Source organism: Microcaecilia unicolor, chromosome 2, assembly GCF_901765095.1.
Source record: "Microcaecilia unicolor chromosome 2, aMicUni1.1, whole genome shotgun sequence".
Lineage (NCBI taxonomy): Eukaryota > Metazoa > Chordata > Amphibia > Gymnophiona > Siphonopidae > Microcaecilia > Microcaecilia unicolor.
Window position 1 is genome coordinate 645,163,783 of NC_044032.1, and position 25,862 is coordinate 645,189,644.

Here is a 25,862-nt window from a genome sequence, read left to right on the forward strand (position 1 = left end):
TCCTTTCACCATCATAAGTTCTATCAAGGATCTAAACACGTGGTTTTTAACAGGGACCTTTGTGCATCAGGTTCTTAATTAAATATATTTTTATTAGTATTGCAGTATGAGTTACATTCACTAAAGGAGGTAGTTACCTGTCAGCAAGGGACATAATTTAAGGGCTAGAAAGTGCACTAATGTGCAATAACCAGTTTACTCCTGGGGGAAGTCTGCACAAAATTTTTGAAAATTTTGGGTTTATTTGTACCAATTTTAGCACAGAATTTCCACGTCCTAAGGCCAGGAATTTCCTCCTATTTTGCTCTTCAAGTTCTAGCCTCTCCCACCCTCCCCATTGGCACGCTCACCTTTGTCTGCTCTGTCCCACCCTCCTCAATGGCACATTCACATTTCTCTGCTCTTCCCCTCCATGGAAAATTCACATTTACATTTCTCTGCTCCCACCCTCCCTCAAGGAGGTTTAATGACAGAAGAAAAGCTGAAGCTGGTTGCCCCAGCAGCCACTACTACTACTGCTTAACGTTTCTATAGCGCTACAAGCCACCATTGTGGTATGTCCAAAACAAACCATCAGCTGCTGCATCCACGTCGTGCATTGTTTTTATTTCAGTTATAGTAGAGCCGCCCTTAGCATCTGATTTTATCGACGCTGGGCTCATAAGATAAGTGACAAGTTTTTTGCACTTAAAGTATTATTTATGCTGGCTAAGTCAGTTTAGGAGAGTGCATTTATTTGATTAAGAAGGGATATTGTTGCACTAAGCACAAAATAGCACATTTAAAGAAAATATCACTATATGGAGTGAACGACACAGTGAATGAAGTGCTATATTTCACCCATTAGTGGTCTTTAGTAACTAGCATGTGGGTGTTTAAAACTCTGAGGGCGCGTCTTTCATTATATTAATCAAGACAAATCATTATATTTAGTACATTTTCCTGGTTATGTTTGTTCTATTACATTAGCAGTACACTTTAGGTGGTCATTCACTTCGGATTTTATCATGAACTTTTCTCAGACAGTTCTGCTGACTTTAAGCCTCTCTAGTTTTGCTTATGGGTAGTCTTCACTACGTATTTTATTTCAGCTCCTACTGCTCGGCAATGTTTTCACATCTTCTAAGTCTTTATGTATCAGTTTATAGTCTATTCTGCTTATTCTTGGCAGTATCTTACCTATAGCACTACTTCTTTCTTTCTGTGTTGGACTTCCCTACATCTGGAATTGGTCCTGTTGAGCTGCAGTCACATATTCCACCCTATCTGTGAACTGCTTTGCTACATCCCATAAGTCCTGGACTTATCTGTTGGACGAAAGGAAGGAAAAATTATGTCTTCCATGATAATTTTCTTTCTTTTAGTCCAAACAGATCAGTCCAGGAACACACACTTAAAATTTCTTACTACCTGCGAGAACTGACACCCTTTCTTTTCATTCATTTTGTTTCTACGTTCAATTGTGTCTTCTCTTAAGGAAGAGTGCATTGCTAGTAGGTCACTGCTCCTGCTTTGGCAACAGAGCTTTACTTCAGTACACTTCAATATCTACTGCTTGCTGCTTCCTTGGTGAATTGTTTCATCATGATGCCTTTTACTTTTGCGGACATACATATCTATGGATTATGTTGCCTTGTCTGTACATTGGTCGACTATCTCCAGAGTCTACAAAGCTCACACTTCACAAGAGCTAGAAGGACTCTACATGTCAATAGTCCTGTCTTGAGTCTACAAAAACTCATACTTCAGAGAAGAGAGTGAGGGGATTCTACATGTCCATGGTCCTTTATTGACCTGGGAATGCATCATTATGATATATCAGCTTGAGTGCTTTACCACTAAGAAATACACTTTGTTCTCTCTGTTTGTCCTCCATTGCTTTGAAGTTCCAGGGAGGTGTGATACTCTTAAGGGCACAAATCACAAGGAACTACTTTTGTTCTTTGTCTCTCTCCACTGGTCGCTGGACATAACTCATAAGTCCTGGACTGATCTGTTTGGACTAAAGGAAAGAAAATTATCAGGTAAGACAAATTTTCCAAGTAACAGCGATGCTACCAATGACCTACAGTCTCACAAGAACACATTTTTAAAAAACTGAGCATGCAGTTTTGACTGTGATCACTGTCTGCTGTGCATTTGAAGGATAATTCTCAAAAGATTGTTTATTAGATGTCAGGATGATGTACATTGTGTAAATTCTGCATTGGCAATTACGTGTGTAATTGCCTTTAAAGAATACTAACATAAGTCCGCAGTTAAATGCCTAACTTTAGGTGTAAGCACTTAAGCTAGTTCAAAGGCTGGTGTAAATGCTCAGCCATAATTGCTGGTATTCTATAATCTATAAGTGTAAATGCTAGGCACATCCATGACCACCTGTGCCCTTTCCAGGGCCATGTCCCCATGCAGGAGTTTGTGTGCACAACTTGTAGAAGCATAAGGGCAGTTATACATGTAATTTCTAATTAGCACCAATTAAAAACCAATTGGTTATTGCCAATTAGCAGCTAATTATTCAATATAGTTACATATGTAACAGACACTATTCTATAAAGTAATTTTGTGTGCTGAGTGGAGAAGCCTAATAGTTAGTTCAGCAGGCTTTGATCCTGGTGACCTGGGTTCAATTCCCACTGTAGCTCCTTGTTACCTTGGGCAAGTCGCTTAACCCTCCATTGCCCCAGGTACAACAGTTTAGATTGTGAGCCCTCTAGGGACAGAAAAAGTACCTAGAGCGCTGTGTATGTCTGGTAGTGCTATAGAAATGATTAGTAGCAGTAGTAACTCAAGTTTACAGAATTAGGGGGTTACAGTTTAAAGGGATCAACAGAGCAAAATCAATATATGACATCTATAGCATCACTACTAAACCAGTTTATTCTTTGTTAGGACTATGTATTGATGTGTGAGAGAAACTCTTAAAATGAAGAATGCCTACCTATATGGCAATAATATGGTGGTGTAACTCAAGTGTTTGAAAATATCCAGACCAGTACCATTAAAATCAAAATTCAGGCATTGGTGCTTTCCAATGTTCAAAAAGGCATATTTCTTTATTATAAAACTGTTCAAGTCTTGGAAAAATAGATGTATTCATGCATAGTTTTCATCATGAAAAAACACAAGTAGGAAGACTTCCCCTCATATGTCAGTGCTCTGTCCAGGTTTAAATCAGATTTTACAATTCAGTGCAAAAAGTTCTTTAGAAGAATTCAACCAGCTTCTAAAGCCTTGGCAAGAATAAGAATTTAAAAATAAGTTTTATCTTGAGTCAGGTACATTTACCTTTTGAAAATATATACATTCAGAAGCTTAACATTTTATATAGTAAAGACAAAAGTAAAATAAATATTCCATCTTTGTTTTCATCTTGATAAAACGGATTTTATATACAAAACATGTACAATCTATGAAAACCACTTCCTGTCTCCACTAGCAGTTGATTACGGTAGGTAATGCATTGGAGAAATCAAAGTATAGCACGTATGTTGGGGGCTTTGTAGTACTCCATTGATGGTAGGGCTCTCCTGAAATTTTAACTTTGAATCAAAGATGGTGTCTCTGATCATAATTATATATCTTGACAGTTACAGTTTGTGCTGCTTACTTCCATGATTTTTATATCTCAAGCACACCAAAACAAAAATGTAAAAATTCGCAATAATGGCAAAGATAGATCGGAATGGGCTGGAGTCAGTTTCAACAGCAACTTCAGAGTGCTGGGTAGACTTCTATGGTCTGTCCCAAAAATGATAAAGACAAGTTAGGCAAAAGGTGATAAGCATGTTAACAACACTGCCGACTATCCTGGTTGTGATGCCAGTGTTCATTCATGAAGGAGTGGTGAGTGCAGTTCTGGCCGCCTTGTTGCGCAGACTGAACGGACCTGTCATCATTTACTGTGTTACTGTATAAACATAAGGCACATTCTTGACAGTACAAGATTAGGTAGATGGTTTTCTGGTGTATTCTTCCGCACACATAAATGTTTCCCAGCAAGGTTCTGTTATTGCGCAGAGGCATGCCTACACGGCTAAGCCATAGGACAATTTAAATGCCAGCTCCACTGCAACTTCTGTGACAGAGTCATGAAAACAAACGTAGAACTCCTGAGGCTGCGGCTGCAGGAAAAGTCTCCTGTATAAACACAAGTCTGAGTCAAAAGACTGAAGTTTGATTCCACAAATTTCATTTCTACTTTAAAGACTAGTACCAGGTATCCTGCACTAGCTGCCAGTCTTATGACCCTTTGCTATCAGATGATATAATGTAGTTTGTACAGCAGCTCAGCACTACAGCAAATTTTTCTTGGGGGTTTCAAATCTCATTTTATTTGATATAGCTCAAGGCAAACCATCAGTTGGAGTGATGTATCCAACTGAGTTACTTTTGCATATACAATGACAGGAGTCTGTGGAGAAAACTGTATGTTGGAAGTATCAGTTTCCTTAGTGTCAACATTTCCTTACTTTACCTTTTCCTTTAACCTACCTCTGACTCTTCTACTTCTCCTGTGTAATATTCTGAGCACTATTTCATTCTAACATAGTAGATGGTGGCAGAAAAAGACCTGCACGGTCCATCCAGTCTGCCCAACAAGACAACATATGTGTAAACCTTACCTTGATTTGTACCTGCCTTATTCAGGGCACAGACCGTACAAGTCTGCGCAGCAGTACTTCCCGCCTCCCAACCACCAGTCCCACCTCCCATCACCGGCTTTGGCACAGACCGTATAAGTCTGCTCTCCACTATCCTCGCCTCCCAACCACCAACCCCTCTTCCTCCCACCTGCTCCGCCACCCAATTTCGGCTAAGTTCTCCTTCCTCCATTATCTCACCTCACTTCATTTTTCAAGTTTCTAATCCAGCTCCATCTTCCCAGGGCCCATTCTTTTCATTTCCAGGTTACCTTTCTTAAAAGCAAAAAAACAACCCCCCTCCCTCCCCCCCCCCCCAAAAAAAACAAAACAAATAATTGTCTTCTGTTTTCCTTTTATAACTGTAGTTAGTGAATCCCAGATATGAGAAATTGCCATTCTGCTTGTCCTTGGAGAAAACCAAATTGTTCCCTTCTAGCAGATGTTCTCCATGAACAGCAAGATGTAATTCCTCACATACCGACTTACCTCCCCCTAGGGTAATAATTTTCTAAGCTTGATACAAACTGAGGTCCCATATAATGGGACAAGATGGATCTGTAACAGAGTGGACACCCGGGAGGGAGTGGAAAACATAAAAAAGGATCTGAGGAAGCTAGAAGAATGGTCTAAGGTTTGGCAATTAAAATTCAATGCGAAGAAATGCAAAGTGATGCACTTAGGGAATAGAAATCCTCGGGAGACGTATGTGTTAGGCGGGGAGAGTCTGATAGGTACGGGCGGAGAGAGGGATCTTGGGGTGATAGTATCTGAGGATTTGAAGGCGACGAAACAGTGTGACAAGGCGGTGGCCGTAGCTAGAAGGTTGTTAGGCTGTATAGAGAGAGGTGTGACCAGCAGAAGAAAGGGGGTGTTGATGCCCCTGTATAAGTCGTTGGTGAGGCCCCACCTGGAGTATTGTGTTCAGTTTTGGAGGCCGTATCTTGTTAAGGATGTAAAAAGAATTGAAGCGGTGCAAAGAAAAGCTACGAGAATGCTATGGGATTTGCATTACAAGACGTATGAGGAGAGACTTGCTGAACTAAACATGTATACTCTGGAGGAAAGGAGAAACGGGCGATATGATACAGACGTTCAAATATTTGAAAGGTATGAATCCGTAAACGAACCTTTTCCGGAGATGGGAAGATGGTAGAACGAGAGGACATGAAATGAGATTGAAGGGGGGGCAGACTCAAGAAAAATGTCAGGAAGTATTTTTTCACGGAGAGAGTAGTGGATGCTTGGAATGCCCTCCCGCGGGAGGTGGTGGAAATGAAAACGGTAACGGAATTCAAACATGCGTGGGATAAGCATAAAGGAATCCTGTGCCGAAGGAATGGATCCTCAGGAGCTTAGTCAAGATCGGGAGGCGGGGCTGGTGGTTGGGAGGCGGGGATAGTGCTGGACAGACTGTACGGTCTGTGCCAGAGCCGGTGGTTGGGAGGCAGGGCTGGTGGTTGGGAGGTGAGGATAGGGCTGGGCAGACTTATACTGTCTGTGCCCTGAAGAGCACAGGTACAAATCAAAGTAGGGTATACACAAAAAGAAGCAAATATGAGTTATCTTGTTGGGCAGACTGGATGGACCATGCAGGTCTTTTTCTGCCGTCATCTACTATGTTACTATGCAAAGTCAGTCTCAGAAAGGCTTCTAGAAGTTGAGCTAAGCTGTACAAGCTTTTTCCTGCATAAGTTCCATTGAATGATGTCACCAGGTGTGACGTCATGTATTCTCCTGTCCATGGAGAACATCTGCTATAGGTAACTAACTCGGTTGTGCATAAACTTGATTTATTGTAATTCAGGATACAAAGAATCACTTTAACCCCCTTTTGTACCTCACATCCGCTGACTTATCTCTGAAGTAACAGAATTTCCTAAAAACATTCATCACCAAACAGCTGTCATTCTTCTTTCCACTTACCCTACAACCCAGTAAGTCATTTTTGGTGGTGACTTCTTCTGGTCTGTCCAGTTTTCAGGGCAACACTCAAACAAGACACCATGTTCTTTAACTGGGCCAAGTCCAGAACCAGTCTCCCTGAGTTCTGAGCTCGTGTCGGCATCTAAATTATTCTTTTTCTGCAAAGCAAAGGATCACATGTATTCAACACCAAGGTATTCAGAGAAGTCACCAGATGGGCTAGGAATTCAGTGAGACAAATGTAAAATGAGTAGTTCCATGGAATGTATAAAGAATTATTGATACTTTTTGTGTATTATTTCTTGTTATTTAGAATACTCTGTTAAGCACGTTGGGGTCAATTCCATTAAAATGCATCTATTCTATAAAAGTACTACTACTACTACTACTATTAAACATTTCTATAGCGCTACTAGACTTATGCAGCGCTGTACAAATTAACATGAAAAGACAGTCCCTGCTCAACAGAGCTTACAATCTAAATTGGACAGACAAACAGACAGCTAGGGGTGGGGAAATTGCAGTGGTAGGGGTGATAAGTGAGGGTGTTGAGTAAGAGAGTCATGGTTAGGAGTCGAAAGCAGTAGAAAGAGGTGGGCTTTAAGCTTAGACTTGAAGACAGCCCTCTGGCTCAGGGAGTCTATTCCAGGCATAGGGAGCAGCGAGATAGAAGGAACAGAGCCGGGAGTTAGCAGTGGGGGAGAAGGGGGACGACAGGAGACATTTACCCAGCGAACGGAGTTCACGGGGAGGAGTGTAGGGAGAGATGAGAGCGGAAAGGTACTGAGGAGCTGCGGAGTGGATGCACTTGTAGGTCAAAAGCAGAAGTAGGAGCTGACTTTCTTTTACAGAATACTTTCATAACCAGCTATATAAGTGTATGTCCACCTGTCAAATACATAATATGTAACATACACGCATACTTACAGAAGGCACTTAAGTGAATACTCAGCATCTACACGCATATGTGTCATGATTATAGTGATTTACATGCAGATGTGGTGCCAACACATAGGTACCCATGTTAAAGACTTACCCGTATCCAGTATAAGGAGAATTATCAATTTTTCAGCAATAAAGCAAGACAAAGATTACATTACTTATAACTGTCAGCTGATCCCAAGATGCAGCTGCTCCTGCTGCCCCATGGAAAACCGGGCCATCTGGTTGGGCTTGTGGCTGAGTTGCTGCTGGGCCTAGAACCCAGCAAGGCAGTGTGTGCTGCACCCAGAGAGACCTAGTTGCAAGGTAGACTCACTGGCCTGAGGTCCTACGTGTTCCATCCTGCTTGGATGTCGGTTGCTTGGCCGGAGCTGAGGAGGTTGCTGTGAAGTTGGCTTGGGTGGTATGCCACTTGCGGCTGGTGTGTAGGGTAGTGGTGCTGGAATGCTGGCCTCACTGGTTCCCCGGGGTGGGGGGGCAGGCATCCTCTGGGTGGGCAATGTGCTGGACAAGGCCTCTGTGTAATCATGCAGATCTTGCCGGATCCCCTGAAGCTGCAGCTACATATTGTGCCTAGTGTCCCTGCTCACTTGCTGCATGGTACACAGCACCTACAGGCAGTCATCCTGGGCTTGGAGCCTCTGTTGATGAACTTGAATGTCCCCATGATACAAGCTGCAGCTTCTGACGCCAGTAGTCACATTAGTGGAGGGAGCCCATAATTACTTGTCATTGGATATTCTGATTTCACCAATGTTTTGTTATTTTTTTTAAAATGAAAAATCAATAACATGTATTGCAACAACAAAGGGACCTCACTGTATGTGACCCTGTCTATGGATGGTGCTTGTACATGAGTACTGCGGTGATCCTGGGGGGCACTGCTTCACATTCATCTTGCCAGGCTGTCTCTAATGGATCTCCATGCCCTCATGGAGACTGTCACTGAATGTCTAGCACCCACTTGGGGCTAATCCTGCAGCCACCTGGAAGGTCTGTCCCCAATACTGCTCAGGCCCGCCTGCACCTGCCGCTTGTGTTCTATAGAACCACCCTCCTCCCACCGACTAGGTATCACTTGCCTCTGGGTGAGTCTCCTACTCTCAAGTTATTCCCCAGTGATTTCTAGTTTACTGGGACCACACTTTCAGGGGTCCCACAGTTCCTAGAAAACACCTACAGACCTAAACCACAAACCACCAGGATTCTCAGTTAGTCCAAGACAACAGAGCCAATAAGCTAATAAGGTTTGTCATGAAATTAGAACAGTGAACCATATAAAACAGATGGAAAAGTAACAGGCAATAACAGGTAACTGAATAAAGATCAATATTAAAAATGGTAGCGCCTGGGAAGCTTCAGGAAATTAGCTGCTCACGAGCTTTGAACAGGGTTTCAGGACAGAGATGTTTACCTCTGTGCTCCCATACTGAGACTAAAAATTACCTCTGCTTAGGCGGGGAAAAATGGTCACTTCTGTAACAGCTTTACAAAAAAAGAAAAAGACAGTCACTATCTGCCGGCCAAACAAGGGAAATGCACTGGGGAACAAATATGTCATACATTCACATAAGAAGTCACAGAATTAAGTCCCCTGTTTAGTCACACCTCCCCCCCCTTTAAGAGAGACCCCGGACTGTGACCTCTTTAGTCTGCTGGTCGGGTCTCTACAGTCCAGTGTCAGGGCTGTTCTGACTCTTCTTTCCTGGAGAGTCCATCAGCATTGCCAGGTTCACTGCTTTTCCGGTGCTGAATGGTGAAGCTGTACATCTGAAGGGACAGACTCCACCAGAATAGTCTCCCATTCTCTCCTAAGACTCGTTTAAGCCAGAAACGTTGTAGGGGGGCAGGTGATAACTGTGCTTAAAAATTTCTCTCCAGTGCCTGAGGCAGAGGAGGACCAGGAGCTCTGTCTTTGGCTCACTGAAATTAGGCTCCCACTGAAGAGACATGACTGTCCACACTGAGGAACGTTCCTCCACATGGAGGTATATATGCATGTTTTGCACATAGAATGTGCTGCCTTTGCCACAGACATTTTCTTCATGCAGGGACCAGTACTGCCATTGCACAGTGCATTTTCGATTGGCGGAGACGTTTACCTCACAAAGTCTATGACATTTGCAGTACGTCCTTTTTTTCTAAACTTTTTTGTGTGCAGTTTTGAATATTGGAACACATTTATTTCTTCCATTGTGTTTTTAAATGTTTTCCAGTAAACGTTCATTTCACCATTTGAACATCTTATCGATAATGCCCCTCATAATTTCCGTGGCATTTGTCTTTGTTGGAAAGAATATCAATGATCCATACCAAAATAACTGGATATCTTAAGTCCTTCACCCATACCAAATTATATAAAAAGTAGATGTAGTGAAAAATAACAAAATTAAGTGTGAAACGTAGAAATTTACTTAGGGAATAGAAATCCTCGGGAGACGTATGTGTTAGGCGGGGAGAATCTGATAGGTACGGACGGGGAGAGGGAACTTGGGGTGATAGTATCTGAGGATCTGAAGGCGACGAAACAGTGTGACAAGGCGGTGGCCGTAGCTAGAAGGTTGTTAGGTTGTATAGAGAGAGGTGTGACCAGCAGAAGAAAGGGGGTGTTGATGCCCCTGTATAAGTCATTGGTGAGGCCCCACCTAGAGTATTGTGTTCAGTTTTGGAGGCCGTACCTTGCGAAGGATGTAAAAAGAATTGAAGCGGTGCAAAGAAAAGCTACGAGAATGGTAAGGGATTTGCGTTACAAGACGTATGAGGAGAGACTTGATGACCTGAACATGTATACTCTGGAAGAAAGGAGAAACAGGGGTGATATGATACAGACGTTCAAATATTTGAAAAGTATAAATCCGCAGACGAACCTTTTCCGGAGGTGCGAAGGCGGTAGAACAAGAGGACATGAAATGAGATTGAAGGGGGGCAGACTCAAGAAAAATGTCAGGAAGTATTTTTTCACGGAGAGAGTAGTGGATGCTTGGAATGCCCTCCCGCGGGAGGTGGTGGAAATGAAAACGGTAACAATTCAAACACGCGTGGGATAAACATAAAGGAATCCTGTTCAGAAGGAATGGATCCTAAGGAGCTTAGCCAAGATTGGGTGGCAGAGCCGGTGGCGGGAGGCGGGGACAGTGCTGGGCAGACTTATACGGTCTGTGCCAGAGCCGGTGGTGGGAGGCGGGGACAGTGCTGGGCAGACTTACACGGTCTGTGCCCTGAAAAGGACAGGTGCAAATCAAGGTAAGGTATACATAAAAAGTAGCACATATGAGTTTATCTTGTTGGGCAGACTGGATGGACCATGCAGGTCTTTTTCTGCCGTCATTTACTATGTTACTATGTTACTTCTGTTGCAGTATTTCTCAGCCATTCATTTTGGCTTACCTTGTCAAACACAGTCTGCTGGAAAACAGAGCGGATTGAGAGACAACAGCGGTGGAAGTTCTTGATTAGCTGAGGATGAATGGAGCCACTGAGCTGTGCCACTTCTTTATGTGTTGGGCAAATATAGATTCCTTGAACAGTTTCCAAACTTAGATAGTGGAAAAGGGTGTTTTCAGGACCTGATGTGATCCTGTAAACAAACAGACAACCCATTTTATTTTCTACGAAAACATGGCCTGAATTACTTGCTTTGCAGTTACTGCTGGTAACAGACAACAAGATGGAAAAAGACTTAGTGATCCTGAAAGTTCATATACTCTAGGTAATTATTATGCCAGTTTCATAAGGGATACCACAACTTGGAAGAATCCCAATTTCTCCAGGACTTCTTTGGCTACTGAATTCTGCACTTCAGTAGCATCAGAGATACATTTTGGCTACTGAATTCTGCACTTCAGTAGCATCAGAGATACATTTTGGCTACTGAATTCTGCACTTCGGTAGCCTCAGAAATAAACCAAAACAATAATGCATATTATTCAAGTTCAGAAACATCTTGAAATTTTAAAATCCCATTTCATATAGTGCTATAAATTGTAAACATCTCTGGCAAAATATGACTAAAGTTGCGTTGTTTCTGGTGACTTTAGTCATGTTTTCCCACCAACTAGGTCTCACCTATGGGCGAGTCTCCCACTCACAAGTTATTCCCCAGTGATTTCTAGTTTACTGGGACCACACTTTCAGGGGTCCCACAGTTCCTAGAAAACACCCACAGACCTAAACCACAAACCACCAGGATTCTTAGTCAGTCCAAGACAACAGAGCCAAAAAGTTAATAAGGGTTATTGTCATGAACACTAATCTGCCTCACCAACCCACTCAGCTAGGAAAGCCTACCTTCTATAATTACCCTAATCACTCCCTTCCCTCTTCTCTCTTCCCTTACTTAATCTCTGCACAATACTAACTGTATCTGATATCCTGGAATGACAATGTTAACAAAACTATGTAAGCCACATTGAGCCTGCAAATAGGTGGGAAAATGTGGGATACAAATGCAATAAATAAATAAAATAAATAAACAGTGAACCACATAAAACAGATGGAAAAGTAACAGGTAACTGAATAAGGATCAATATTAATTCAGAGGAAGGTAACCAAAATGGTACAGAATCTGCACCAGAAGATGTTTGAGAAGAGACTTGAAGGAGAGGAAGGAAAGGGGAGATATGACAACAGACATTTAAATATTTGAAAAATATTAACGAACTACATTTTTCCAATGCTGGAGAGGCTATAGGACATATGCTGCAAGGAAGGAAACTTAAAAGCAATGCCAAGAGATCATTTTTCATGGAAAGAATTGTGGCTGCCTGGAATGGTGGCTGCCTTTTCTGTGGCAGTTAGTGGGGAGAAAAATAGTGATAGAATTCAAAAAGACATGGATAAATACAGAGGATCCCTATATGGCAAGATGATGGAACGAAGGAATAGTTCATTTCCACTCAAAACAAAACTTGAATTACTTTCACTTTAAAAAAAAAAGGCAGATAACAGGGTAACCTGCATGGAGTAGCACTTACAAATCTAAAAATAAAGAGAGAGGTAACCTGAAAGCAGTAGTAGACATAACCCTAGCCACCTTTCTGGGTAGACTGGATGGACTATGCTCATTAATTTACTATGTTATTATACAACCATTTAAACTAGAGGATGGAGGTGGCAGGATGTTATCCCCAGCAGAAACATGACAGAGGTAGTGAAAATAAAATAAATCATCTTAGTGACACTTATCAGCAAAAAAGTAGAAGAGAAGACTAATCAAAAAGTTATACAGAAGATGAGAAACCCAACAAAATATAAAACTGGCAAGCGCAAATGCTTGCAGTCTAAGCAACAAAGTTCTGGTTCTGCAAGCCCCAATGTTAGAGACAGATTTAGATATTGTTGCCATTACATAGACATGGTTCAATGAGTCTCATGAATGGGAGACAACCATACCAAGCTATAGTTGCTATAGGAAGGGATTTTGGATTTAGCTCATGGTAGAGTGTATTTTTTCCTATTCCCAGAGGGTTCACAATGTAAGTTTATACCTGAGGCAATGGAAAGTTAAGTGACTTGCCCAAGATCACAAGGTGCTACAGTGGAATTTGAACCAGGCTTACCATTAGGCTACTCCTCCATTCAGGAAGGATAGAGATGGCTGAAAAGATGAAGCCACCTTGTATGTGAAAAATATTAAAAAGCAGCTACGATACAGGGGTCTTGGTGGAAAGAGGAAATAATATGGGTCCATCTTGGAAAAAGAAATTTTTTTTATTTTCACTAACATTTTATTTTACCATTTGATTTGCTCCCAGTCTCTCTTTTTTTTTGTTGTTGTTACATTTGTACCCTGCGCTTTCCCACTCGTGGCAGGCTCAATGCGGTAGGCAATGGAGGGTTAAGTGACTTGCCCAGAGTCACAAGGAGCTGCCTGTGCTGGGAATTGAACTAGTTCCTCAGTTCCCCAGGACCAAAGTCCACCACCCTAACCACTAGGCCACTCCTCCACTCCTATATGGTAATACCTTTAAAACAAATAGGAGAACATATTTTTCACTCAATGAATAGTTAAGCTCTGGAATTAATTGCCAGAGGGTATGGTAAAAAGAAGATAGCAGGCTGGATTAAAAAAAAAGGTTAGACAACATAGAGGAAAAGTAAATAAACTGCTATTAAGGTACACATGGAGAAAGCCGTGTCCCAGGGGTCATTAGTACTTCTTGGGATTCTGCCAGGTCCCTGAAACCTGGATTGGTCACTTTTGGAAGCAGGATACTGGGCTAGATGAACCTTTGGTCTGACCCCGTATGGCAATTCTTATGTTTTTATATTCTCTGGATAGTGCAACACAAGATCGGTATTGATAATAGGTGTCAGTGCCAAATGATTGTTCTGTGTATTGGGTGAAGAGAGAAGATCCTTGAATACCAAGAAATAAAGTCAAAGGCCAAGAAAACATAGCACAAAGACACAGAAACATTTCTTACTGTACTGGGTGTCACAGGCCTGAAAACACACTTTGATATTTTGCTTATACATATTTCACCCTATGAACTCTATAAGGAAGCTCTCTTTTGCATTATACTTGCATAATGCCAAGGTTAGTAAATCTGAGAGACTGACATCATACTCCAAGTACTCTGGCTTAGGAGTGAGGTTAATTACTGTCATAGTGTGTGCAAAACTAACCCATTTGGAAGCTGTGCTCCCAGGAGTGCAAACTCTTGACTTACTTGATAACATTATACAATTCCTCGGTGTCCTTCTCTGAAAGGTTCTTTTTCAAGCTTCCTAAATTAAATGGGTTGGGAAGAGTATGCCTCTTTTTTGTGATCTAAAGAATCAAACATGATACAAAGTGAGAATCAACAGGACATAGTAACATAGTAGATGATGTCATATAAAGACCTGCACGGTCCATCCAGTCTGCTCACGATAAATTCAGAAGGGATAAAGCAAAGTATAGGTTAGAAGTCATCTAATTTGTTTTCTCTCTACAAATTCTGCACTTAAAACTGAATCATTGCTTTATTAAGTAAAGTACCTTAAACAAGGTTCCACCTCCTCCACTGCCTTCAGAACTGCCTGAGCCCTGAGATTCTCTTCGTCCGTATTTCCGCCCCAAATCTGGTGTTGAGTGTGGGCTCACGCCTGCTCCTTCTCCAGGACCCTCGCTGCCGTTATCAAATCCACCACTGTTTCTCGAGGGACTCGGCCTGCGTGTCCTTAAGGAAGAGCTGGTATCCATAAGGAGTGCTCTCTTGCTAGTAGGGAATGTTGCAGTTTTGGCAGAAGTCTGCAGTTTGATATAGGGTACATTTGTAAAGCTCTCTAATTTGTCACGTGATGAAGGCAAGAACCAGTCTGCACAAGACAAACAGGGGCTGGGGAGGGCTCCAAGTCGCTCCTCTATAGTCACGTCTAGCCCTTCTAGTTGCAGTAAGGTTGCTTTGACTTGATCCACATATATACAGTCTGGCCCCGGATTCCCAATGATTTTAGACGTGCATCCTCCTGCCTCCAGCAGCACAGGCAGCATAAAGTGTTTCTAGAAAGAAAGCAGACAGTATTGTACATGAAAAATGAATACACACAATAAAAACAAAATGGACAAGTTCAAAGAACAGTGTGCGAAAAGTAAACCATAATTTAAAAATTACATAATATAAAAAACTCACTGACTGAGGGAAATCTATATATTTATTTATTGCACTTGTATCCCACATTTTCCCACCTATTTGCAGGCTCAATGTGGCTTACAGAGACCTGTTATGGCATCACCATACCAGGGCAAAGAATATAGTTGGTGTTCTACAGAAGTCAAGGAAAACAAGAAGATTTGGTCAGGCAGTTATAGAAAGATACATTCTGAGTAAGGTAGATAGGTGTTGTTTCGTACATAAGTACATAAGTACATAAGTACATAAGTAGTGCCATACTGGGAAAGACCAAAGGTCCATCTAGCCCAGCATCCTGTCACCGACAGTGGCCAATCCAGGTCAAGGGCACCTGGCACGCTCCCCAAACGTAAAAACATTCCAGACAAGTTATACCTAAAAATGAGGAATTTTTCCAGTCCATTTAATAGCGGTCTATGGACTTGTCCTTTAGGAATCTATCTAACCCCTTTTTAAACTCCGTCAAGCTAACCGCCCGTACCACGTTCTCCGGCAATGAATTCCAGAGTCTAATTACACGTTGGGTGAAGAAAAATTTTCTCCGATTCGTTTTAAATTTACCACACTGTAGCTTCAACTCATGCCCTCTAGTCCTAGTATTTTTGGATAGCGTGAACAGTCGCTTCACATCCACCCGATCCATTCCACTCATTATTTTATACACTTCTATCATAGATAGTTATGGGTTCTCCTGGTAGGCCTTGTTAAATAGGTAGGTTTTCAGGGATTTGCGGAAGTTGGTTAGTTCGTTAATCATTTTCAAGTGCTTTGGGAGTGAATTCCACAACTGCGTACTTTTGTAGGCAAAGCTACAAAAAATATATAGGGCATATTGCTCCCCCGTATCCCCTCCAAATGTGTGTCTGGCACGTTCTGTGTCCAAGAGAATCCGCCAAGGCGGAGAACTCGAACATCCCACGAGAAACCACAAAAAGTGCAAAACAGAAAAGGGTGGGAAGTTGACCACAGACACCAGAGACTGGAAAATATGGACTTAAAAACAAAACGCTTATATAAAAAAAACATTTATTTAAAAAAGGACTCGACACAAACGTTGTGTTTCGGCTGCTAGGCCTGCATCTTTTGGCAAACGCTAAAACCAACCTTCAGCGTCACAGCTTTTTTTTCACAAAAGGTCTTTTTCAAGACCATCATCCAATTCACAGTATTAAGGGAGTGAATGTTACCTTATGTGTACAGATTATTCTGTACTTTACCACATCAGAGCATTGGATGCTTTTCTATCCATGCATACTCCTGATCATAGGCGCCCGGTATAAGAGGCTTGGGGAGGCTAAGCCTCTCCAGCCGCTCGCAGCAATCTGATTCTCCGACGCGCCGGCCCGACGCCGTCTTTCTTTATCTTTTCTGTTCTTCTAGACCCGTCCTCTCTGCCTCCAAATCTCCTGGCTCATCCGGATGAATCGGCCCAACAATTACCTGCACTCCCGAGCCCCGAAAAACTTGGTGCTGCCCCCTGCAGCGGCTCTCTTTCAACGCTCCTCCCTTCTGGCGCCACCTCGTCCCGGTGGCAGCACCGACATCACCACTTCCCCACAGAAATGGCCTGAACTGACAATGCACGGACGCTTCAAACGCCGGCCCTGGAAAAATTAGCGTTGCTCCCCGCAGCTCCCTTACCACCAACAGCACAGCAACCATGTCCCTACCCAAACCCCTCCAAAGCCCAAAACAACGATGCCGCTTCCTCCCGCGTTCCCTTTTGCAGCGCTCCTTCCTCCTGGCGCCACGCAGTACCCGGAGCGCTCCTCCCGCGCTCTGGTCCTCGGATCACCTTCCCAAAATGGCCTTAACAGGCCCAAAGATAACCTGGCACCCTGACCACATCGAGAGGGCCCCATTCAGCCAGCATCTCTGAAACCCAGCCTGCTCTGCCATGCCGTTCCGGTGCGCCGCGTCCCTCCTCCTCCTCTTCTTCTTGCATGACGCAGGGATCCCGGATGGGGACAGAGCGCGGGGAAGGGGCGAGATGGATCGGCGGATCCTCGGAGGGTTGACTGCACTGACGATGGGTGGGATATTCGTGATGTGCAGGTCTCAGCCAGTCAGTCTTCCCTATGCTAGAGCAATGCAACTTCCTGTTCCGCGCGGGAGGGGCCGTCACTGAATAGGGAAGGGAAGGCTCAGGTTAACAGTGGCTGTCTGAGGTGTTCCCACTTCCTTCCCAGACCATAATAATTCAAGAGGAAATTGTGGCACGCAGAGCACGTTGGATTTCAAGAGAGGTAGGTGCTGATTCTGAAGGTTTAAGTCAAAATAAATATTTTGTTTCATGTAGATCTCTTTTGTTTAAACATAACTAAATGGGTTATAAGCCCCTAATGCTTTTTGGTTTTCCTATATTTTGTTTGTGATGACTTATACTGTGCCAAAATAGAAATGTGAAAACTGTTATCACTATCTGGTTGTTAATAAAAGGAGCTCATTGTGAATTTCCACCCTAAAAGGATGTTTTGTGGCTGTACATGACATGAGATTTGTGATATGATCACTTGTTTTAGTCATATTCAATTTTATTTCACGATATTTATATCTACATATGGGAAGCGTTCAAATAAATTAAAAAGTTGTCAAGTAAAAAAACAAACAAAACCTTTTGTTGTTCACCTTTTAAGGCACTGGGCTGAAAAAGGATGTGGGGTGGGAGAAGTGGGGAGGGAGAAGAGAGAAAAGAGATGCTGGACCGGGGAGAGGGGGCACCAACTGATTGTTTGCAGGGGGGTGCCAGAGACCCAAGCACCAGCCCTGTGTACACATAGGTGGAGTCAGGGCAGATTATGGGCAGGACTCACACTGGTATGTGTAATTTATAGAATACTTTAAAATGCACATGTATCTCCATCATTTAAGAATGCATTTTTACTGTTAACACTATAAAAGAAAATAGAAGCCTACGAGGCATATTTTCAAAGCACTTAGCCTTCCAAAGTTCCATAGAAACCTATGGAACTTTGGAAGGCTAAGTGCTTTGAAAATATGTAGGTATGTTTCTTAATAGAATAGGTTCCTACCAGGCACTCTCTGGGTGCGTAACCTGGTTTGACAGCAGTGCATCTGCTTGCGTTGTGTTAAGAGTCACATCATTTTAGGCATCTGCTGTATGAGCTGGTTTTTTCCAATCTATTATACACCACAAGTTTTCCGTTTTTAGAGTTCCTCCTTTCAGAAGGTTTCAAATTAGCCCCTGACGCAGCCCTTGGTGGGCGAAACACGGCCTGTGTCGGGCAATTTGTTCACATACGGTATCTTCAATAAAATCTTTCTGATGTTATATTGATCTGCTGGCTTCTTTTTCCATAAAGATGTAAAAAGACTGGAAGTGGTGCAAAGAAAAGCTACAAAAATGGTATGGGATTTGTGTTGCAAACCATACGAAAGACTACCTGAACATGTTTACCTTGGAGGAAAGGAGAAACACGAGTGACATGATACAGATGTTCAAATATTTGAAAGGTATTAATCCACAAATGAACCTTTTCTGGAGACGGAAAGGCGGTAGAACTAGAGGACATGAATTGAGGTTGAAGGGGGGCAGACTCAGGACTAATGTCAGGAAGTATTTTTTCACGGAAAGGGTGGTGGATATGTGGAATGCCCTCCCGCGGTTACATACGAGTTTGTCTTGTTGGGCAGACTGGATGGACCGTGCAGGTCTTTTTCTGCAGTCATCTACTATGTTACTATGTAATGGAATTCAAACATGCGTGGGATAAACACAAAGGAATCCTGTTTTGAAGGAATGGTTCCATGGAATCTTAGTGGGAGCTGGGCAGACTTCTACGGTCTACACGCCCTGATCGTGACTGAATAGATAGGGATGGGCTGGAGTGTAAATTTTAAGGGGCTTCGATGTTAGCTTCAGAACTTAGTACAAGAACAGTACTGGGCAGACTTCTACGGTCTGTGTCCTGAGAAAGACAAGGACAAATTAAACTCAGGTATACATATAAAGTATCAAATACCATGTAAAATGAGTTTATCTTGTTGGGCAGACTGGATGGACCGTACAGGTCTTTATCTGCCGTCACTTACTATGTTACTTTGTAATACTGTAACTCAACCAGAAGGGCTCCTATTAATTTATAGGCCACCAGGTTTATGGTCTAAAGATTGTTTGAAATTGTACAAAATTATTTCTGACGCTGTTTTATCTTGTTCTGCATTAATGATAGTAGGGGATGTTAATCTGCCTTTAGAGAATCAGTTGAACAAAGATGTTAAGGTTTTCTTAAATTTTTTTAAGAAACCAATCTTTCATTATTCCCACATTCTCTCCGTCACATGAAAAGGGTCATTCATTAGATTTAGTTCTTGCTAATGATAATTCTTTACTATCTAATTGTGATTGGCAGTCCATACCTTGGTCAGATCATTATTTATGCAATCTGACCTTAAATGTGTTATCTCTGTCAGAATAGAAAACTATTATGAGTAGAGGGAAAACTGATTCTAAACCTTTTTAGAGTATGATGAGTTCTTCTTTATCCATAGAATTTTCTAATCTTGAGGCATCCTGAAATAATTGGTTGGAATGTATTACTACATCTTGGATAAGATTGCTTCTTATTGTGAGAAGAAACTAGCTATGAATTCAAGAAATCCTCAGTATTCTATAACAGTAAGATCTTTGAAACAAGAATGTTGTAAAGTTGAGTGAGCTTGGAGAAACAACAAAATTATTCTCTCGATACAAATATTCTGTTAAACAAGCAAAAAAGAATATTGTTTACATTTGATTGGGTCAGATAAGCCTGATTTGAACAAATAGTTTAGAATGATGAAATTGTCTGCCTCAGCCAGTAAGGCGCGGTTAGGATCATAGTTCTGCGGTCCTGCTGGAGCTTCAGCAAAGTCTTCTCTATGAGAGGAATGGGAGGATAAGTATATAGAAGCCCTTCCCCCCCAATGCAGGAGAAAAGCATCTAAAGCTAGCCTGCAGTGTGATCTGAGCCTGGAACAGAACTGGGGAACCTTGTTGTTGAGGTGAGTGGTAAAAATATCCACCGAGGGGGTGCCCCACTCTCAGAAGATCTTGCGAGCTATGCCTATATTGAAAGACCACTCTTCTGGTTGCAGAATCTGCTTAGTCTGTCTGCCATACTGTTGTCTTTGCCTGGAAGATATGTGGCTCAAAGATCCATCTTGTGCAGGACGACCCACTGCCACATCCTTTTGGGGACAAGGTTAGCGGGCATGGGGACACTGACCTTGGGACAGTGGGGCAGAGCGGGAAGGCGGCGGGAATCTACGCCTTTAAGAGTAGTAGGGTTACCACCTAGGCCTCCATGAGGAGGAGGTGGCAGCTTGAGGGTATCCATGTGTTTCTTGATGAGGTCAGTGAGCTCTTCTACTCTGTCTCTAAACAAGTTGTTTCCTCAGCACGGAACATCCACTAGCCTCTCCTGAACCACTGGTTCCAGGTCAAAGACATGCAGCTATGAGAGTCTGTGCATCCCCATACCCATGGCAGAGAGTCTTGACACTATGTCAAAAGAACTGTATGTGCCCTAGGCCAGATACTTTCTGCACTCCAGCTGCTTCTTGGCCAACTGGTGAAGCTCTGCAGCCTGCTCTTGTGGGAAACAATCCGCAAGACTGAGTGTACTGTGGACTGGGGACTGTAAGTATAGGCTTGTGTAAAACTGATAGGGCTGGATGTGGGCAATAAGCATTGAGGCCTGATAAGCTTTCCTCCCAAATGAATTTAGAGTCTGGCCCTCTCTACCTAGGGGAGCTGAGGCATGAGTCCTGGAGCTTCTAGCTCATTTGAGGATGGATTCTACCACCAGGGAATGGTGCAGCATTTGGGCTCTCTCAAATCCGGGAGCCTTCTGAATATGGTATTGCACATCCGCCTTCTTTGGTACCACCTGCAGTGATAGGGAAGATTCCCAATTCCTTGTCAGTGCATCTCTAAGGATAGGCTGTAATGGTACCATTATCTCTTCCTTAGGTGGAGACTCATAGTCCAGGACAGTCAACATTTCTGCCCTGAGCTCTTCCTCCGTTTCCATTTCCATCATGAAACTGGTGAGAGAGAGACCCTCAGGTGGAGAGTTTCATCTCCCTTGAGGTGGGGAGGGATCAGAGGGAATACCATATGGCTCCTCCTCTGAGAAGTAACATGGATCTTCCTCTGAATCCCATGAATGGTTTCAGTCAGTCTCTTCCCCATAATCATACTGGGCTTGAAGAGTCTGCATCTGCCTCAGCTTAGTGGAAACCTGTCCATGCCCCAAAGAGTGCCGAGGTACAGTCCTACTCTCCGACTCATGAAGCTTTCTCCCTTAACGTCTAAAGCGGTACCGTATGCATTGATGTCGACACTCTTTGAGATACTGGTGTCAAAGATGTCTGCAAAGACATGGAATTCAAGCAGGAAATAGCAATAGGCAATAACATCCTTCTCCAATTCGACATGTCTAGTGCATTCGACATGGTAAACCATAATATACAAATAAGATTACTAGACAACTTCGGGATTGGTGGAAATATACTTAGGGAAAGGGAAATGGGACTGGATATACTGCCTTTCTGAGGTTTTTGCAACTACATTCAAAGCGGTTTACATTTATTCAGGTACTTATTTTGTACCAGGGGTAATGGAGGGTTAAGTGACTTGCCCACAGTCACAAGGAGCTGCAGTGGGAATCGAACTCAGTTCTCCAGGATCAAAGTTCACTGCACTAACCACTAAGCTATTCCTCCACACTTAGCTGGATCAAGGGTTTCCTAACCACAAGAACATATTAAGTAAAATCAAACATATTATCACCGTGGAAAGCAGAATGTGGAGTACCACAAGGATCACTGCTATCACCGATCCTCTTCAACCTAATGATGACCCCACTAGCCAAGTCCTTATCCAACCAAGGCCTTAACCATTTCATCTATGCAGACGATGTCACAATATATATTCCTTACAAAACTAAACTGACAGAAATCACCAACGAAATCAAGCTCAGCTTGAACATCATGAACTCATGGGCAAATGCATTTCAATTAAAACTCAATAAAGAAAAAACACATTGCCTTATCCTCTCATCCCAGCACAACGCGGATAACCCCACAAGTATCAACACCCCAGATTACATCCTCCCCATCTCAGACAGCCTGAAAATCCTCGGCGTTACAATGGACCGCAACTTAACACTAGAGAGCCAAGTGTAATCCACAACAAAGAAAATGTTCCACTCAATGTGGAAACTCAAACGCGTGAAACAATTCTTCCCGAGGGAAACATTTCGCAACCTGATACAATCAATGGTACTAAGCCACGTCGACTACTGCAATGGAATCTATGCGGGATGCAAAGAACAAACATTAAAGAAACTTCAGACAGCTCAAAACACGGCAGCTAGGCTTATATTTGGAAAAGCGCAATATGAAAGTGCAAAACCCCTCTGCGAAAAACTACACTGGCTCCCAATCAAAGAACGCATTGCTTTCAAAATCTGCACCCTAGTTCACAAAATTATCTACAGTGAAGCCCCGGAATACATGAGACTTGATCGACATACCAACTAGAAACACATCCGAATCAACACGAACATATCTGAATCTGCACTACCCAAGGTGCAAAGGACTTAAATACAAATCAACTTACGCATCCAGTTTTTCCTACATAAGCACACAACTGTGGAACGCGTTACCAAAAGCCTTGAAAATGACATACGACCACCTAAACTTCCGGAAAACACTAAAAACTAATCTGTTTAGAAAAGCATACCCTACCGATCCAACTTAAATGCCTGATCTCTGCAACACAACAAAACTAAAGTATGTAATGGACATAACACAATTCTTCTGCTGTACGATTCCCTAATGTGGCTATGCCACACTAACTTTATCTTACCACAACATCACTTTGTATTTGTTCACACCAGAGTCAGCAAACGCCTCTCCGGTACTATGTAAGCCACACTGAGCCTACAAATAGGTGGGAAAATGTGGGATACAAATGTAACAAATAAATAAATGGAAGGAGCCTCAGGATGATGCTGGTGCAAGTCCTCTCGATGCCTGAGTGGGTTGCAGCTCCAGCATCTGCGCCAGCTCCTCCCTGAGCATGGCTCTGAACTGCTCATCAAAGGATGGCATCGGTAAAGGCGGGGGATCTGGATGAGAAGCAGCCTAAGAAGTTGTTGGTGCTGAACTGGAAACAGGGACCTGGCTGCTTCAAGGCTTTTGCACTAATACCTCTTCCAAAGAGGGGGAGTGCTTCTCTCAGTACCGGTGCTTCTTGGGTATCAGCAGCTCCAATGTCCTGGTGCTCCCCAGCACAGTGCGTTCTGGAGGACATATACTTGTGCTTCTTGGGCTTCTCCTGGTGCACTGCATCGAGGTCCTTCAAGGCCAATGAGGATGATGCCAAATCTGAGTGCATCCTTGCTGTCGGGTCCAATGCTGACTGGTCCCGGGGTCTGCTATCAAAGCCTGATATTGAGAAAGGCGGAGATCTTCTCGATGCCGGTGCACTCCCAGAGGATGTCAAAGCTTGTGCAGCCATCAGGATCAATGCTTCCAGTGCAGATGTCAATGGACTTCGAGGAGCCAAAACGTTTCTCCTGCTAGGCCTGCCGCTCTCTCTGTGTCCTTTACAGCATTTTCAAACAAAGAGAGCAAGAATTAAGGTTATGGTCAGGTCCAAGGCACCCAATGCACCATGAGTGCAAATATGTTAACAGAATCACTTGATTACATTGTGTGCAGCTCTTGAAGCCACTGGGGGTCTTCTGAAACACTGAAAAAAGAATAAAGGCCAAATTAAACTCCTCAGTTTTGATCGAAAAAGGAGCAGTGGCCAAATCGAGGTAGGGGTTCTGGCTGAATGAACAGGCCTAGCTGGCTGTGAAAAATAAAGCAAACTTAAAAAGACTAAGAACTATGGGGGGGGGGGGGGGGGGGGGGGGGGGGGGGGAGAACAAAAGAAACAAAATAATGAAGAAAACAAAAAAAACATAATGAAGGGACCGCACAAGAAGATACCGAAAAAAGGCTGGCAGTTGCACACTGCATGGATTCAGTGCCAGCTGCTACCCAGACAGTGATGTTACGGGAGAAATTATCAATGTGAGCTACTGTTAAAATGTGTTATTGTACTGTTACTCCCAGTTATTAATAACTAGATCTCATTGCACAAAATGGAACCTGTGCTAAAATAGCCCAAGTTGTGGTAAAGTAACCTGTCTTAACAGTAACCCCTGTTAACTTCCCTTCTGAATATTCAGCAATTATTTAAACCTCACAGCCAATGCTTAAAACAAAAAAACTGATTGCAGTGTTTAAATATTGACCCATCTATGTGGTAGTGGTGTGACTCTGGGCAAGTCACTTAACCCTCCATTGCCCCATGTAAGCCGCATTGAGCCAGCCATGAGTGGGAAAGTGCGGGGTACAAATGTAACAAAAACAACAAAAATAAATATACATATATAATTTGGGGGAAAAGGCAATTTATTTGTAGTTATATGGCGAGTGCATTGCCTGAATAGCGACGGCTTAGATCTGTTTCTACATATTAATTGGCTCTTTAAAGATAAGTGCTGGTTTTTTTGGTGTTTTACTCATAAATGGACATAAATTATTAAAATCATTGTAATGAGAAATAATATATAAAGCAAATATTGAGAAGCACCACAATTAGTTCTCTTGGAAGGTTTTTGTCAATGATGAAAAAGTAAGAGATCATCCAGATCCGTTCAGCTTTTTAAATCTTTTTTAGATTTTGAGCTCTTTGAGGTTTTCCCTTCCTTTTTCATGCATATTGATTATTTTTCACCGAGTGGATTTCTAGTGCGTGACTTTGCTGTATCAGTTTGTTAATCCACACCCATCTGTTTCTTGTTATACTTATATGGCTTTTTGCCATATCACTGAAAATTTACCTCCTAACTTAACTGAGCAAATCCTTCAATCCTAAAATGCACTAATGGGCATAGATGAAAATTTATACTTTTGTGTAACTTACCAAACCAACAATCAATAGGAAATATCTTGCCTCTGGCTCTTGATATCCTTCTGCACCTGATGCCTGACGATGACATTGCAGAAACACTTCCCTCCATATTACCAACTGGCCAATCCTCTGTTCTGCTGCCAGAGGTAACAGGCAATAATGCCGACAATACAGAGAAATGTCAACCAGGTCGTTCTTCGGCAAGTGGCTACTGATCAAGTAACCCTTGAAAGAATTTAAAACATAAAAAGGAGATTTAGCATGGAGTCTGATAAGAATGATATAGTACTATGGAACAGAAACTCAAGGGAAGAAACTTTCATGAACAAAATAGGCGACTGGTTAAATCAGCAGCCATATCGGGGACAATTCTATAAAGGGTGTTAAAAATTAGGTGCCCTAAATCTACGTGCTAAGATAGATATTCTCTAATGGCATCTGGGCACCCAGATTCTATTATAGAATAGAGCCTAAGTTTGCATTTGGGCATCAATATTGCATCGTGTAAACGGCAGGAGTAGATGTTACTGCCTAAATGTTCTCACCTAGGCATGCAGTTTACATTGTTTCTATAAGTTTGGTGCTTAACCCCTGACTCTATAAAGGTCGCCAAAAACTGCATGTGCAAATTTAGGCACGGCCCCAATTTGCACGTGTAATAGAATAACGAGCCAATTAGTGCTAACTGGCTTTTTAAAAAGCAATTATTGGCACTAGTTAGATTTAATTGGGACTTATGTGCATAAAGTTAGGCAC

General features: G+C 42.6%; 1 protein-coding gene across 3 annotated transcripts in view; it reads right to left on the reverse strand.

Moving 5' to 3' along the window:
• Positions 1-3,050: 3,050 nt before the first annotated feature.
• Positions 3,051-25,862, reverse strand: part of INTU (inturned planar cell polarity protein) — a 157,784-nt gene continuing 134,972 nt past the window's right edge. For all 3 annotated transcript variants that reach the window (XM_030191757.1, XM_030191756.1, XM_030191755.1), the window contains 6 exons: positions 25,119-25,331; positions 14,494-14,997; positions 14,183-14,283; positions 10,899-11,088; positions 6,570-6,727; positions 3,051-4,140 (listed from right to left, as the gene is read on the reverse strand). In XM_030191757.1, the coding sequence (XP_030047617.1) occupies positions 4,029-4,140; positions 6,570-6,727; positions 10,899-11,088; positions 14,183-14,283; positions 14,494-14,997; positions 25,119-25,331 (1,278 nt within the window). In that variant the 3' untranslated portion in view covers positions 3,051-4,028. The remainder of the gene's footprint in view (positions 4,141-6,569; positions 6,728-10,898; positions 11,089-14,182; positions 14,284-14,493; positions 14,998-25,118; positions 25,332-25,862) is intronic.